Below are 14,084 nucleotides of genomic sequence, written 5' to 3'. Positions count from 1 at the left end.
CTCACAAAATGGTCTGAATTGTCCCCCTTTCACTAGGCCATTCCTGCATGTGGTCTGTATTTCATGATTTGCAATTCAGCAATACCACCATTTCAATTTTCTTGTTTTATCCTAAGTCTTGTCTCATTTCTCTATTCTCAGGTATGTTGGTCCTAGCACTATGGAAAGGCCACCATCACAAGAGAGATCCTTCAGACATCATGAGCACCTGTCAAATTATGAGATGGGCACAAGTGTCAACATGGATGACACACAGAATTTTAAAATTCCCAGCTTCAGACAGGATACTCCTGTTGCCACAATCATACGTAGACGAAATGCCTCATCAAGAAAAAAATCTACAATACGAAGGAGAGAAAGGGAGGATATTAATGACTATGTTGAAGTAGAGGATAACCACATGTTGCCGAGCATTCAGATTCAACGTCGAGAACGACATAAAACTCTGAGGGAGAGAAGGAGTAGCAAGAGGGCCGACAAATCTGTATCGGAGAATGACGATGTTGACAAGGAAAAATCATTCAGAGAAAGATATGCTGAGATAAAGGAAAAACACGATATCACTCCTAGGCATTTAGCTTCCATTCTCAGGTACTGGTATATCTTTACTGCCTCTAACTACCAGTAATAAATAATAAATTTGGCTGGTGAAAATGAGCTTTTTATATTATCTAGGTAAAGTTTTTCTGTTGACTGAGCATACCATGGTACAATATTAATTAACTGTAATGCTGCTGTTGGATGCAAATAATTTTCACATCATGGTAATATCTCACACCATGATGACACAAGGTACACAGCTGAATGATGGTATTGTTGGTATTCAGTTCATGCTGTTGTTATCCGTATATATTTTAAGCTCTTTAAGTTTATAAGAGCTGAAAAAGTATGCAAAATGTCAGTTACATAATCCGTATAATTTTGTTGTTAAAAAGACAGGGATAATATCAACTGGCTTGTCTGTACGGTCTGTACTTCTGCTGGTTCATTAATGCATCCATTATTATTGTAGTGTATCTCATTATTAATCTAGTGTATCTCATTATTAATGTATCTCATTATTAATGTAGTGTAATGTGTCTCATGTAATATATCTCATTATCTCATACATTGTTGAGATACTAGACTTGAAGCACTGGAGTATGACTAGGTATGGAAATGCACACAACATTGGTTTTAAAACTTTGATAAAACCTCTTAAGTGGGGATAGGAGAGTTTTGGAGAATCTAGTGCAATTTTTTAAACATTGTAGATGTAGATCTGAAAGTTGGCATGTATTGAGGCCAAAGTTATGACATTAAATGGGTTTTTGAATTAATTATACCTTCATGTCTTGCCCCAATGGGAAATGTTCCACTTGGGTCATAACATGAAACCTGAGATTCCCATCTTATAACCATATATGGTTTTGAAGGAAATGAGAAGACAAAATCAGATATAAATGCAGTATAAAGCCAGTGTTATGCTCATAGGGGTAGGGGACATGCCCTTGTGTCATAGTTTAGACAGTTAGCAAGATCCCCTCCTTATAACCATATGTACACTAACAGAGTACAAAGAGACTTGTATACATTTGTGGTGTTGCAGCACTGGCACCTGGTCAGATTATGCCCCCATTTAAGCATAGCTTAGAAACATATAAGGATATGTTGTGGCATGCCTTTGACCTAATTCTAGTTAGCTCTACTGGTTATAGTCCAGAAGAGCTTAGGACAGCCATTTGTTGTTCATCGGCTGTTGTTTGCTATATGTCCATCTATTATTGTAAGTTTGTTATCACTTCTCCTAAACTACCTGGAGAATTCCCCGTGAAACTTTAAATACACCTTCATCCCAAGGTCAAATAGGTCATATTTGATAATGATGAAGCTTGTAAATCCAGTATGGCAGCCATAGCAGCAAAATTGAAAATCATGTTATCATTACATCTCCAGAATGAATGGTCATATCAACATTGGGTATTCACTAAAAGACTTCTTATGATGTCCATTTGGCCCTAAATCAAATGATCCTGAATGAAAATGGTGCCAATCTGATTAGTCACTATGGCAGCCATTTTTAAAATCAAGTTTTTGCTACTTCTCCTGAACAGAATGTCATATGAACACATTGAATTTTCACCTGAAGACGTTTTATGATTCAGAATCTTAAAAATCATGCTCTTAATACACCTCCAGAATGGATGCAGTTTAATTCAACATGGGTTTTCACTAAATGTCTTCTTATAATGACTGGTTGATCTTGTATACTGTTGATGCTGATCTGACATCCAATATGTGGCCACCACTGCATTCATCTTTAAAATCTTTTGTTCTCTATTCCTCCTGACCAGAATGTCATATTGACATGGGTTTTTCACCAGAAGGCTTCTTATGATGTTTAGTTGCTCTTAAATGAACATGATGCCGATCTGATATCCAGTGTGGACGTTACAGTTACCATCTTGAAAAGCTTATTATTGCTATTCCTCTGGAACAGATGCTCGTATCAGTATGGGGTTGTCAGTGCAAGGCTTCTTGTGAAGTTTAGTTGGTCCTAAATGAAAATTGGGCTGATCTGACATCCAATATGGCCACCTCATCAACCAACTTGAAAGTCTTGTTATTTCTCCTCTTTCTAAATCGAAACTCATATTGACATGGGCTTTCACCAGATGGCATCTTATGATGTTTAGTTAGTCCGAAATAAACATGATGCTGATTTGACATCTGATTTGATTCTCACAGCAGCCAGCTTTAGATTCTTGTTATCTTTATTTACTCCTGAACAGATGGTCATACAAAAGTCAGGTTTTCATTAAGGCTTCTTTTGATGTCTGGTTGGTTCTAATTGAAACAGATCCTGGGTGGCCGAGTAGTCTAAGGCCTTTACAGATCTATCATACATCTCACTTCTGTCTGTGTGTCTAAATTGATTCTTGGTTAGACCAACATGGATATTGAGAAGGCCTGAAGTAGCTTCCCATGGGTTGGTGGTTCTTCCTGGGATCTTCCTAAGTTCTTCCTCCGCCAAATATATTGGAAATGTACAGCCTTTCATGTGCTGAAAAATTGCATTAAACCTTCAAAACCAAAACCAAATCTAAATGAAATTGGTACACTGATCTGACATCAAATTGTAAACCTTGTTATTGCTAGCAAATCCTCCTGGATGGAAATGAAAACTTTGCTGGTCTGACTGCATTACTGCTGATCAGGTAACCATCTTTAAAATCTGGTTATTCCTGCTCCTAAAATGAAAATCGTACTAAAATGGGGTTTTCACTAAAAGTCTTGTTATGATATCTAGTTGGTCTTAAATGAAGATGGTGCTAAAATTGCAGCATGTAGCCACTACAATGGCCATATTGAAAATCTTTTTGTCATTCCTCCTTCTCCTATTAAATTAATGGACATATTGACATCAGATTTTAACCCAAAATACTTTTTATGGTGCCAATTTGGTCTTAAACGAAAATGGCACTGATCTTGCATCCAATATGGCCACCACATTGGTCATCATACAAATCTTTTTATTGCATAATTCCTGTAAATTCTTTTCAGCTGCTAAAGTGTCATGGCTCTTGATATTAACTTTATCATATCTTACTTTAGGGAAACAGCTTCAGCTAAATTAACAGATTGGACTAGACCAAAGGTAAGTGACAGTTGGATATTCTGACACTGTAAATATCTAGCATCCTGTTTAGTGTTGAGTAGCCACTTGTGTAATAACAACACTATCATTATAACCTCTTAATCCCACTCAAGTTCAAACCTGTTCAGAGTGAGGATTTTAAAGTGAAACTGTGAAAGAAAATTGTCTCTTGTATCATTCAGCCTTTCTAATGTTCATTGCCTAGACACTGGGAAAATGAACATCATTTGCCCTAAGGTCAGCACAGATCTGATGTTAAGAGATCCCCACCATACAACCATTACCTAGGCTTGAAGGAAATGAGAGGACAAAATCAGACATGTATTTACAGACCCTGGGTCATGCCCTCTGGGTTGGGAATCTGCCCTTGGCTCATAACTAAGAAACCATCAAGAACCCTTCAATGTTTATACTGTCTATACATAATCAGATACTCATTTACATTGGTATTATTCCCATATGAATGTTTTTTACATTGGTATTATTCCCATATGAATGTTTTTTACATTGGTATTATTCCCATATGAATGTTTTTTACATTGGTATTATTCCCATATGAATGTTTTTTACATTGGTATTATTCCCATATGAATGTTTTTTACATTGGTATTATTCCCATATGAATGTTTTTTACATTGGTATTATTCCCATATGAATGTTTTTTACATTGGTATTATTCCCATATGAATGTTTTTTACATTGGTATTATTCCCATATGAATGTTTTTTTCTTTCTTTTAGAACATAGAATGGTATTGTTTCCATAAGTATGTTATTTGTTTTTAGAATGTAATTCAATTAAAGTCAATTTGTAATTAACATGTGTGAATTCTTTTTCTTTCATACTGTTATCAGCCTGAATCCCCTGTTTACAAAAAGAAATATTAGGCTCCCTATGTTTAAAATAATTATATAATCAGATCTGCTTAGACCTTTAATCAAAATATTTATACGAGTCCCAAATGAACTAGACCCAAATTTCTCAATCCATAAAGTTTTAGAGTGCTTGTCATCTATGAAAATCAAATTTTAATTAATAAGAGCAAATTCTTTTACATACTTTTGAGCTCAAATCCCCTATCTTCAATAAGAATTACACTTGCTATAGTCAAAATAGTTACTTATCAGATTGGTTTAGACCTATAATCAGTGTACTGATCCGAGTCTATAGTGGATCACTAGTAGGCATAGATTTATTGATTTGTAGAGTGCTGATTCTTCTGAAGCAGTACAGCACTCCTGCAAAGGAGTACAAAGAAACCACTTAAGCAGTGGCATCCAAGGACCAAAACAGATCAAATGCTTAAGGTCATGGGCCCCATGAGCAAGAACAGTTCCTTATCACTAATTATGCATATTATTTAAAATGCATATTTTCAAAAGGAGTACCTACATGGCCGCAGGCTGTAGAATGTGAAGGACTGGGCTGCATGTGAGCTGAAGGTGAACATGTATGCATTAGAGGGTCTGAAGCAATTGCATTATGGAACCATTTGTTGTACATGGTACATTCTGTGTAGTATTTTCATTGTTAACACAGTAAATAATTACTTACATTTTGTTATTTATTTTCCACTGCAACCATAAACAAAATGCTGTACAGAGTCAAGAATAAATTTACATTGGCAATTGGTGCAGACCATGTAGTAAAAGTTGTTCCAATTTGTCTACTTTTCACGAAGTAGTAAAAAACAATAAATTGTGTAAAGTTTCTGCATTTTGTTTTGTCTTTAAATTCCTGTTTTTTAGTGATTACAGAATCCACTAAAATTGGTGCCCAACAAATCAAAATCAAATAGCAGTATTGTTATGTATATTTAATTTGTATTTTGTGATTGACCTTTGTCTATAACTGAGGGTAGGAGATTGGGCCTACCTGACTGATGTCTTTTTTTTTTAAAACAACATATTGCATAGCTAATTATTGTCTGTGATTGTAGGTTATATTTTAGGATTTGTTTTATTTGTAGGGAGACATGTTTACTTGGATTTGAGTTCAGGACAGTGGTTTTCCCCTCTGAAATTCATGGTGTACCTGATGTTTGCCATGTTTTTTTTTTTAAATTGAGAGTTAAGTAAATGACCTGATCTTATTGACAAACTAGAATTTTTTTAAAATGAACTTTTGATCCTCATACGGTCCTCTTATTGTGTCTTAGGTTTTTATATTAAAATGGTTTATATCAGACTTACTCATTCCTACTTTATCATCTGACCAGTGGAATCAGTTTTTAGTTGTGTTTAGTTTAAATTTGAGAGAACTCCTAGGATTATTTGGGATTTAAATCACATAACTGTTAAGTTTTTTTAAATTTTTGCTTTGTATTCTAGGGAGATAAATTGTTTACTAAACTTGCTAGTTTTTGCTCTTTTCTGTTGCTTTGTTTAAGATAATAAAGTCTTTACAGTGTATATTACAGAATTTATTCAAAGTGCTGTATTCAGTTACATATGAAGGGTCCTCTTGATTTGTACAGACTATTAATTACAACTGTTTCTTGTTTTCCAGAAATGGGAAAAATCAACAAAACGGATCAGAGAATTTTTCCAGCATTTTTCAATATGGAGTTCATATATGAGAGTTATTGAGGGTAAGATATCAACTCGTGGCATTCATTTTAGTGATATTTATCCCTCTTACACTTTGAAAGAAGCTGAGTGATAGTCTGTCTATCCAAAGTTTGCTTGTCTGGGTATGAGCATGCTTTCTTGTGAAATTGCCTTAACTAGTCTTAAATGTTACGGTTAGTAAAGCTAAACACAAGAAACTCAGATCATTGATCATCCATTGGGTGTACATACAGATATTGCCGATACTTGGAATTTTTATTACATGTGGGTTGAATTTTACATACATCTTAGAATAACTTATATTTATGTGTCCAGCTGAGATCAAGTTAACTTCTGGGTTATAAGTTAAAAATATTAAGATCCACACCCTATAACTATATATATACTTACTGAACTAGAGAAGACAAATGAATATTCCCAATTAACATTTGACCTTGGATAAGGGCTACAACATTTATAGTACAAGTCACACAGGTCATCTAAGCATTCAACACCAACTATTTCAGTAATGGGTGTTATTATTTAGAATTTGATTCTACATACCTTTAGGTGGCAAATATTCACTTCATTTGGTTTCTTATACATCCATATTCCTTGGGAAGGTTATTATTTAGAAGTACATACGGCAAAATCAATGTTAAAGTACAGTAATACCTCGTGCATTCACGTTTCTGGATTCGCGAATTCACACATTCGCAAAATTTTCGTTGGTACCCTCTACATACATGTTTTCTTTATTTTATTGAATTGTACCTTCGTTATATGACTTCTGTGACATATGAAGCTTACTTAGTTTACCTTCCTGACAATGACAAAGAAAACGTCAGTCATTAAGTTTACAGTCCCATTCGTTACTTGGTTTTACCTTACTGTGAGTGCAAAAGAAAATGGCAGCCAATGAATTAGTATAGGGGTAATATTAGTATACCGTACTGTAAATGCGCTAGTGTAGCAAATACCCATTAGGCGATACTGTACTCTATTTTTACATCAACCATTTATTTCTCTTTTTAAGGGTAATGTATTAAGCTAACTTTTAAATGAAATTAAAGTGCTTTGGGAGCATGATTTGGGTCATATTTAGGGTTTAAACCCTAGAAATAAGCATTTATTAGCATTTTTAGTGACTTGTACGAAACATTCGCGATTCCTCCTGATCCACAACTGGTTCTGGAATCTAACCTTGCGAATGTTTGAGGTATTACTGTATTTGGAAATTTTGTGATGAAATGAACCTAAAGGTGTGATCCAGTACAATCCAGGTTGAATGTCATGCACTGTGATATCACAATGAAAGCTGGGCATATTGCTAATTTTGTATTACCCTATATTGTGATGATACCACTCAACGTTTTCTTTCTTGACCCAGTTTAGTACATGGCCACCATTGTAAAAGACCATAGCAATCAATAATTTTCATCTGGAAGTTTCTTGATGACATTTAAGGTAGCGAGCATTCAATAATCAGGACTGAACAGAGTTTGGTTAACAAAATTAGTATTGAATTTTAAAAGGACAATTTATATTTAATTTAAAACGAGTAAATGTGCATACACGACCCATGTGACTTTTACTATACCGAAACTTTGTAAACATGTACATGGAATACAGTAACGAAAATGATGCCATTTAATCAAACCTTTCCAAAACTCAAACCCCTTACCCAAATCTTCATCTTAGGCTAAAAACAGTTATTTATATGTAAGCTAGGTTGAATATCATACTTCATTTAACTTGGAATTATTTAATTTACTGCAAATCTTTACCTTTTATTACAAAAGGATTCAGCTTGTAAGACATGTATTTGTTGAATTATACTCAGACCAGTCCTCATGGTCACTGTTACTCAATTGTTACCTGTTTATGACAGCCATTCTAATTTCCCTTCAGCAAATTTCCTATACAAATGTCCTGTATGTAACAGTCACCTGCTTTCTGTGGTCAGTAACAAGGTGTTTTTTTGTTAACCAAACAGTGCTTTCTCCCTGCCTTAAGTAGCCACTAGTATATACCTACAGTGATTGCTAAGTCTTTTTTGATCAAACATTTGCTTCTTTTGGAAGGCATTGTTTAAATAAAGTACTATCATCTGAATTGATGTGCAGACATTTCTTATATTGCTTGTACTCAGTCCCATTGACATTGTAACTGAAAGGTGTCATTACGTAAAATTCAACAGTATGTCACATTTTATCATTAGGGTAGAAGGCTGAAACAATATCATTGGCTTGATGGCGAGAAAATTAATTGTGTTATGACAGTAAAAATGGAAGTTATCTTTTGTGCCAGTGTGACAGGTAGAGTTTAATATCTTCATCCATTTATCTATGAATTAAAACTGTCTCTGGGGAAAAAAAGTTCATCTTGGAGAAGAAATATGAGTTACTTCGCCTTTCATTTGGGTCAGTGGTTATTCAATATTTCAAACATGTTTTCAAAGACAACCAAAGTTTCAGTTCATGGGTCACAAAAAAGTGCCATATTTGGCTTCTTTTGATAATATTTTTAGAGAATGAACAGTTGTATCCAAGCATAACTTGTACAAGCTGACCAACCAAAGAGTCAGTCCTTTATTTTACAGTCAAACTGTCAATCAGTGGTGACATTATTGTTCTGTCATGGTGTACAAAGCAAAGATGAATGATTATTTTAAGTCGATAACAATTTAACTTATAGGGTGGTTTAAAATTAGCAGGATACAGCGCACATAAAACATTCGTGATTAAATAATAATAATAATAATAATAATAATAATAATAATAATATTAATAATAATAATAATAATAATAATAATATTATTATTATTATTATTATTATTATTAGGTGCATAGTATTTGTTTAAGAACCCATTTTAAAGGTGAACCTGTTTACACAGATCACCTGTGTACAAATGCCAGATTCGCATTCTCCCATGGGTTGTCCTCTGTTTGAAAGGTTTATGTAACAATTTATGTGATAAAACATTCATAGAAATGACAATATTTTGTTACATTATGTAACAAGATTTACTGCTTGGACTGGTACATTAACATACTTGATGTATTATGCCTGACATCTCAGAAAACAAATTTAATGTATTGCCCATAACTGTAACAGATAGAAGAGTACCTGCTGTAACAACATAGTTTGTTCATATTTAAAAAATTTCCATTTAACATAAATTTAAAATTTGTACTATGGCTATATACGACATTAATGTGCTGGAAATATTTCCTTGATTATATAAATGGATATTTGCATGAAAATAGGAGAAATTAAATGAAAAATATTGAATCTAATGACAACTTTTTCTTCAGGACATGGTTTGGGGAACTTCATATGGTGTATAAGATGGATGAAATTAAAATTAGAGTTGTTACAAATGTTTGCTTTAATTCAGTTCTAGTGAAAATTATAATACTCATAAATTAAATAAAAAGTGGCTTATACTGGCTCATTCAGTAAAGTCTAAGATGTAGCTAAAAATCTTGTGCTAAACTTTTAAAGTGAAATAAAAATAAAGAATTCCAAATGAATGGACAATTTGTGGAGTTCAATTAAAGTTTTACACTTTTGGTGGATTAGGAAGTGGAGGTAAGTCATTTTGTGCCAGCTCAATAACACTAGTTTTTATCTCCATTGGATCATGTTTTATACAGGGCATGGTAGGGGAACTGATTCCATGAAGAGTTTTGTTCATAACCCCATCCTTTTTATTAGACTTTAGCTTCCTATTCACAGAAAGAAGCTTATCAGAATCAAGAGATAGTCATAGTTTTGTAACAATACCTATCTTATTTGAAGTATTGTCACTTACTAGTGCACTGACTTTATCATACTTTAAGTTTTGTTACAATACCTATCATATTTGAGGTATTGTCACATACTAGTGCACTGACTTTATCATGCTTTATTCCAGATTCTGCACAGAGCTTCATAATATCAATTACAATATTAATACCAGTGTGTCTGTTGCCCAGCTCTTGCGTTGCAAGCTTAGTATTAGGAAACCACATATCAGTTGTAAATGCTATGCTACATTGATTTTGAATGCTTTGGACCAGAGTATCTTTCTCTTGTTCATAGAGACTGTGTGTGATTTGGATTTTTAACACAGCTTTAACAATTTTTCAGTCATATCGCAAAGATGTCTGCAGTGTGGCAGTTTATAGTGATGTCTAGCACTGGGGCATCATGCCACAGACATGTAGCATGATGTCTCACCCAGTCTCATTATCCTGACACCAGGCCATCCAATCATAATAATAACCTCTTAATGCCGAGTGCCTAATGAGGGAGCTGTTAGTACCATTTTTAAAAGTCTTTGGTATGACTTGGCCAGGGTTTGAACCTGCAGCCTCCCTCATCCAAGGCAGATGCTATAACCACTAGGCTGCCGGAGCAGTTTGTTCATAGAGAGAAGAAAGATATTTAAAAACAATAGGGCAACTTAGTATTCCATAACCCAGATTTAATTCATTGCAGAAGCCTTATCCCAACGGTCTTATAAATCCAGGGCACACATTGAAGAAGCCTTAGCACAATGGTCTTAAATCCAGGGCACACATTGAAGAAGTCTCTGCCCAATGGTCTTAAATCCAGGGCACACATTGAAGAAGCCTTAGCCCAGTGGTCTTAAATCCAGGGCACACATTGAAGAAGCCATTCAGTGGTCTTAAATCCAGGGCACACACTGAAGAAGCCTTAGCCCAGTGGTCTTAAATCCAGGGCACACATTGAAGAAGCCTTAGCCCAGTGGTCTTAAATCCAGGGCACACATTGAAGAAGCCATTCAGTGGTCTTAAATCCAGGGCACACACTGAAGAAGCCTTAGCCCAGTGGTCTTAAATCCAGGGCACACATTGAAGAAGCCATAGCACAGTGGTCTTAAATCCAGGGCACACATTTAAGAAGCCTTAGCCCAGTGGTCTTAAATCCAGGGCACACATTGAAGAAGCCTTAGCCCAGTGGTCTTAAATCCAGGGCACACATTGAAGAAGCCATAGCACAGTGGTCTTAAATCCAGGGCCACATTGAAGAAGCCTTAGCCCAGTGGTCTTAAATCCAGGGCACACATTGAAGAAGCCTTAGCCCAGTGGTCTTAAATCCAGGACACACACTGAAGAAGCCTTAGCCCAGTGGTCTTAAATCCAGGGCACACATTGAAGAAGCCTTAGCCCAGTGGTCTTAAATCCAGGACACACACTGAAGAAGCCTTAGCCCAGTGGTCTTAAATCCAGGGCACACATTGAAGCGTCAGATACATTTATCATGATACACAACAGTGGGATTTATAAGTAGCTATGGGTGTTTGTCTAGATGTTGGCATCTTTGATGCACACAATGTCAATTGAGACATTTGGCGTATGACACATATTTAATTAGTATTGAGATGATTTGTCTTACTGCTGTACTTCTCTCACTGTATGAGAACTGAAGATGGCACATTTTATATTTAACCCTTTTCTTTTCCCATCACCAGACTCAATTACAGGAAAGTATTTCCACACTTTAGAATGTCTTAAAATATTGCTAATGGCTATCAGACATGAAGTGCAGCATCCATATTACATGTATATGCAGGTATTTTCTTTATCACTGACAGCCACATACATTTCAGAACTAAGCCATTTACACATGTAAATAATACAGCCTTACCCCTTGTTTGCACTGAGGTACCCAAGAGAATCAAACTTTGCAGTGCAATTCAGAACATTGAAGTGCATTGATACATTTTCTTTTTATGCAAACAATATCAATGACACATGATTTCAGCTAAGATTTAGGATGAAAGAAAATGACACAAATTTCAAACTCTACTGACATACTGAGATTCTCTAATTTGAGTAAGTGTTTTAGACCTTGTGAAATATTCTACAGTTATTTTATTCTTCACATTTTATACAGTTTTTATTTATTAATTTTGGATTTTCAAATAATTACAAGTAAAATGTTAATTATTATTTTCATCTGATTTTTTTTTATACAGATATCTGCAAAATGTAAATAAGAATACAAAGTTCTATGAAAACTTAAAGGACAAAAATTTTCATGTTATTATTTCATGGTTTGCAAAAATTTACAGACAGTGTTAAACATTTAGTCTTAAATTGTGACAGTAATCCACTTTTCAGATAACTGAAATTATAATTGATCTGCAGTTGCTCATTCCCATAATGGTATTGTTTAGTACAGTAGTCAGATGAAGAGAAATTATATTACTGGAAATAGTACCAATGTCAGTATTCCAGGAAAATATTTCTCACATACAGGGCCAGCATGAGACAATACAGTGCTCTATGCAAATCAGACATTTGCCCCCTCCCCCAATCTGTATTGAATTCATACTTCAGAAATGTGTAATTTGGCCAAATAAAAAGATTTTCTTATTTAGCTCCTTTGATTATTGCACCCCTTTTCTTCTCTGATTTGGCACCCCTCTGAAAATGACTCCCTGTGCAAGTGCACTGCTTGCCTATAGCTTGGGCTGGCCCTGTTTGCATACTGGCCAGTGGCAAATACTAGTTCTTTTTATCTTTTCAGTCAGTGCATTTGCATGACAATTTCAAATAAGCTGTTTAATTCTTGAAATTTCTTTAAAAATTGGACCTGTTTTTATATTTATACATATGTGACCTTGTTATATTTTGACATTACTGTTCAAGTTGATGGCTCTATTTTGTACGTATTAACCAAGAATTTTTTCATTAAGGGTCACTGCTAGCATAGGTCAGTTACAGACATTTATGAAATGCTGAGCAAACTGTATGAAATAAAATAAGATGTTGTACATATATAATGGCTTTTTTGCTTATGACATCTGGATCAGTGTCGGAGATAGGGTGGAATGTAATTTGTAGTAATGAAGCATGGGTATTTGCATTGGAAAGCTATTAGAATTGCTATAGATCAACAATGTAGACTTTATAAATTTTAACTGCTTTATATACTTGCCTATAATTCATGCCCAACTGCAAAGATCATAGACCCAGATCAGCTGTTGCATATAGTGCACCAGCAGATCAGAGTTTGTGTTGTTTCTTCTACTGATTACGACTAACAAACTGCACAGACCCAGATCTTCTAGTGCATTATGTGATGGCCGATCTGGGTCGGTGCAGTTTGCAGTTGGACTCGACTTATAAGCGAGTATATATGGTATATGTCGGTACTAAGAGTTTTATAAATAATTGTGTTCAGATATTTATAACTTCTTTTATTTCTATTTTTAAAAAACGTACACATTAATGCTACAGTCATCTATTCTTGTAACAATTTTAAAAAATTAATCATACATTTTACCTGACAATATTACTAATTATTTATTTCAGGGAGATTTGGAACTGCTATCATGAGTTACTTCCGGTTTCTTCGCTGGCTGATGCTTTTGAATGCATACATCATGATTATCCAGTTTTTCTGCATAACTGTGCCATATTTGGCTCTCAACCCAAGAACATTCTCTGAAACTGTCCCACCAAATGCCTCAAATTTTATAAAGGATGCCCAACAGTGCACACAAAATTATACAAACTACCATGAAGACATCATGAGAAATGAGACTGACTTTCAGAAGTTTTTAGACTTCCTTCTCGGAACGGTAAAAAAATAGCTGCTTTAATTTAGATTTTACAAATTCACTATATGCAGAAAATGTGATAAAGATTTTTGCTTTTTTCATTATAAATATCCTGTAATTAAGAAAATCATTTACCGCAAATCACTCAGTGTCAAACTGTACCAGATTTAGTGAGAAAACTGTAATATTCACTAAAATGACAATTAAAATTAAGTAATCATAGTATGAGTATAATAGAAATGCTGATAACCACCTCAAGGTTGAGTTTTGAAAGTTTGTAACCTGGAATATTAGAAGCCAATATTTCATAAGCACTTTT

The 14,084-nt window shown here is 34.6% G+C and overlaps 1 protein-coding gene across 5 annotated transcripts in view; it reads left to right on the top strand.

The window, feature by feature from the left end:
- LOC149803114 (transmembrane channel-like protein 7) overlaps positions 1-14,084 on the top strand; it is a 111,553-nt gene that overhangs the window by 40,545 nt on the left and 56,924 nt on the right. For all 5 annotated transcript variants that reach the window (XM_089952722.1, XM_089952723.1, XM_089952724.1 and 2 more), the window contains 4 exons: positions 142-591; positions 3,595-3,637; positions 6,146-6,227; positions 13,518-13,786. In XM_089952722.1, coding sequence (XP_089808848.1) covers positions 142-591; positions 3,595-3,637; positions 6,146-6,227; positions 13,518-13,786 — 844 coding nt within the window. The remainder of the gene's footprint in view (positions 1-141; positions 592-3,594; positions 3,638-6,145; positions 6,228-13,517; positions 13,787-14,084) is intronic.

The sequence above is a fragment of the Sinohyriopsis cumingii genome, chromosome 3, assembly GCF_028554795.1.
Source record: "Sinohyriopsis cumingii isolate HCF-2022 chromosome 3, ASM2855479v2, whole genome shotgun sequence".
Lineage (NCBI taxonomy): Eukaryota > Metazoa > Mollusca > Bivalvia > Unionida > Unionidae > Sinohyriopsis > Sinohyriopsis cumingii.
The sequence above is the reverse complement of the archived record's forward strand: the minus strand, read 5'-3'. Positions and strand labels throughout refer to the sequence as shown.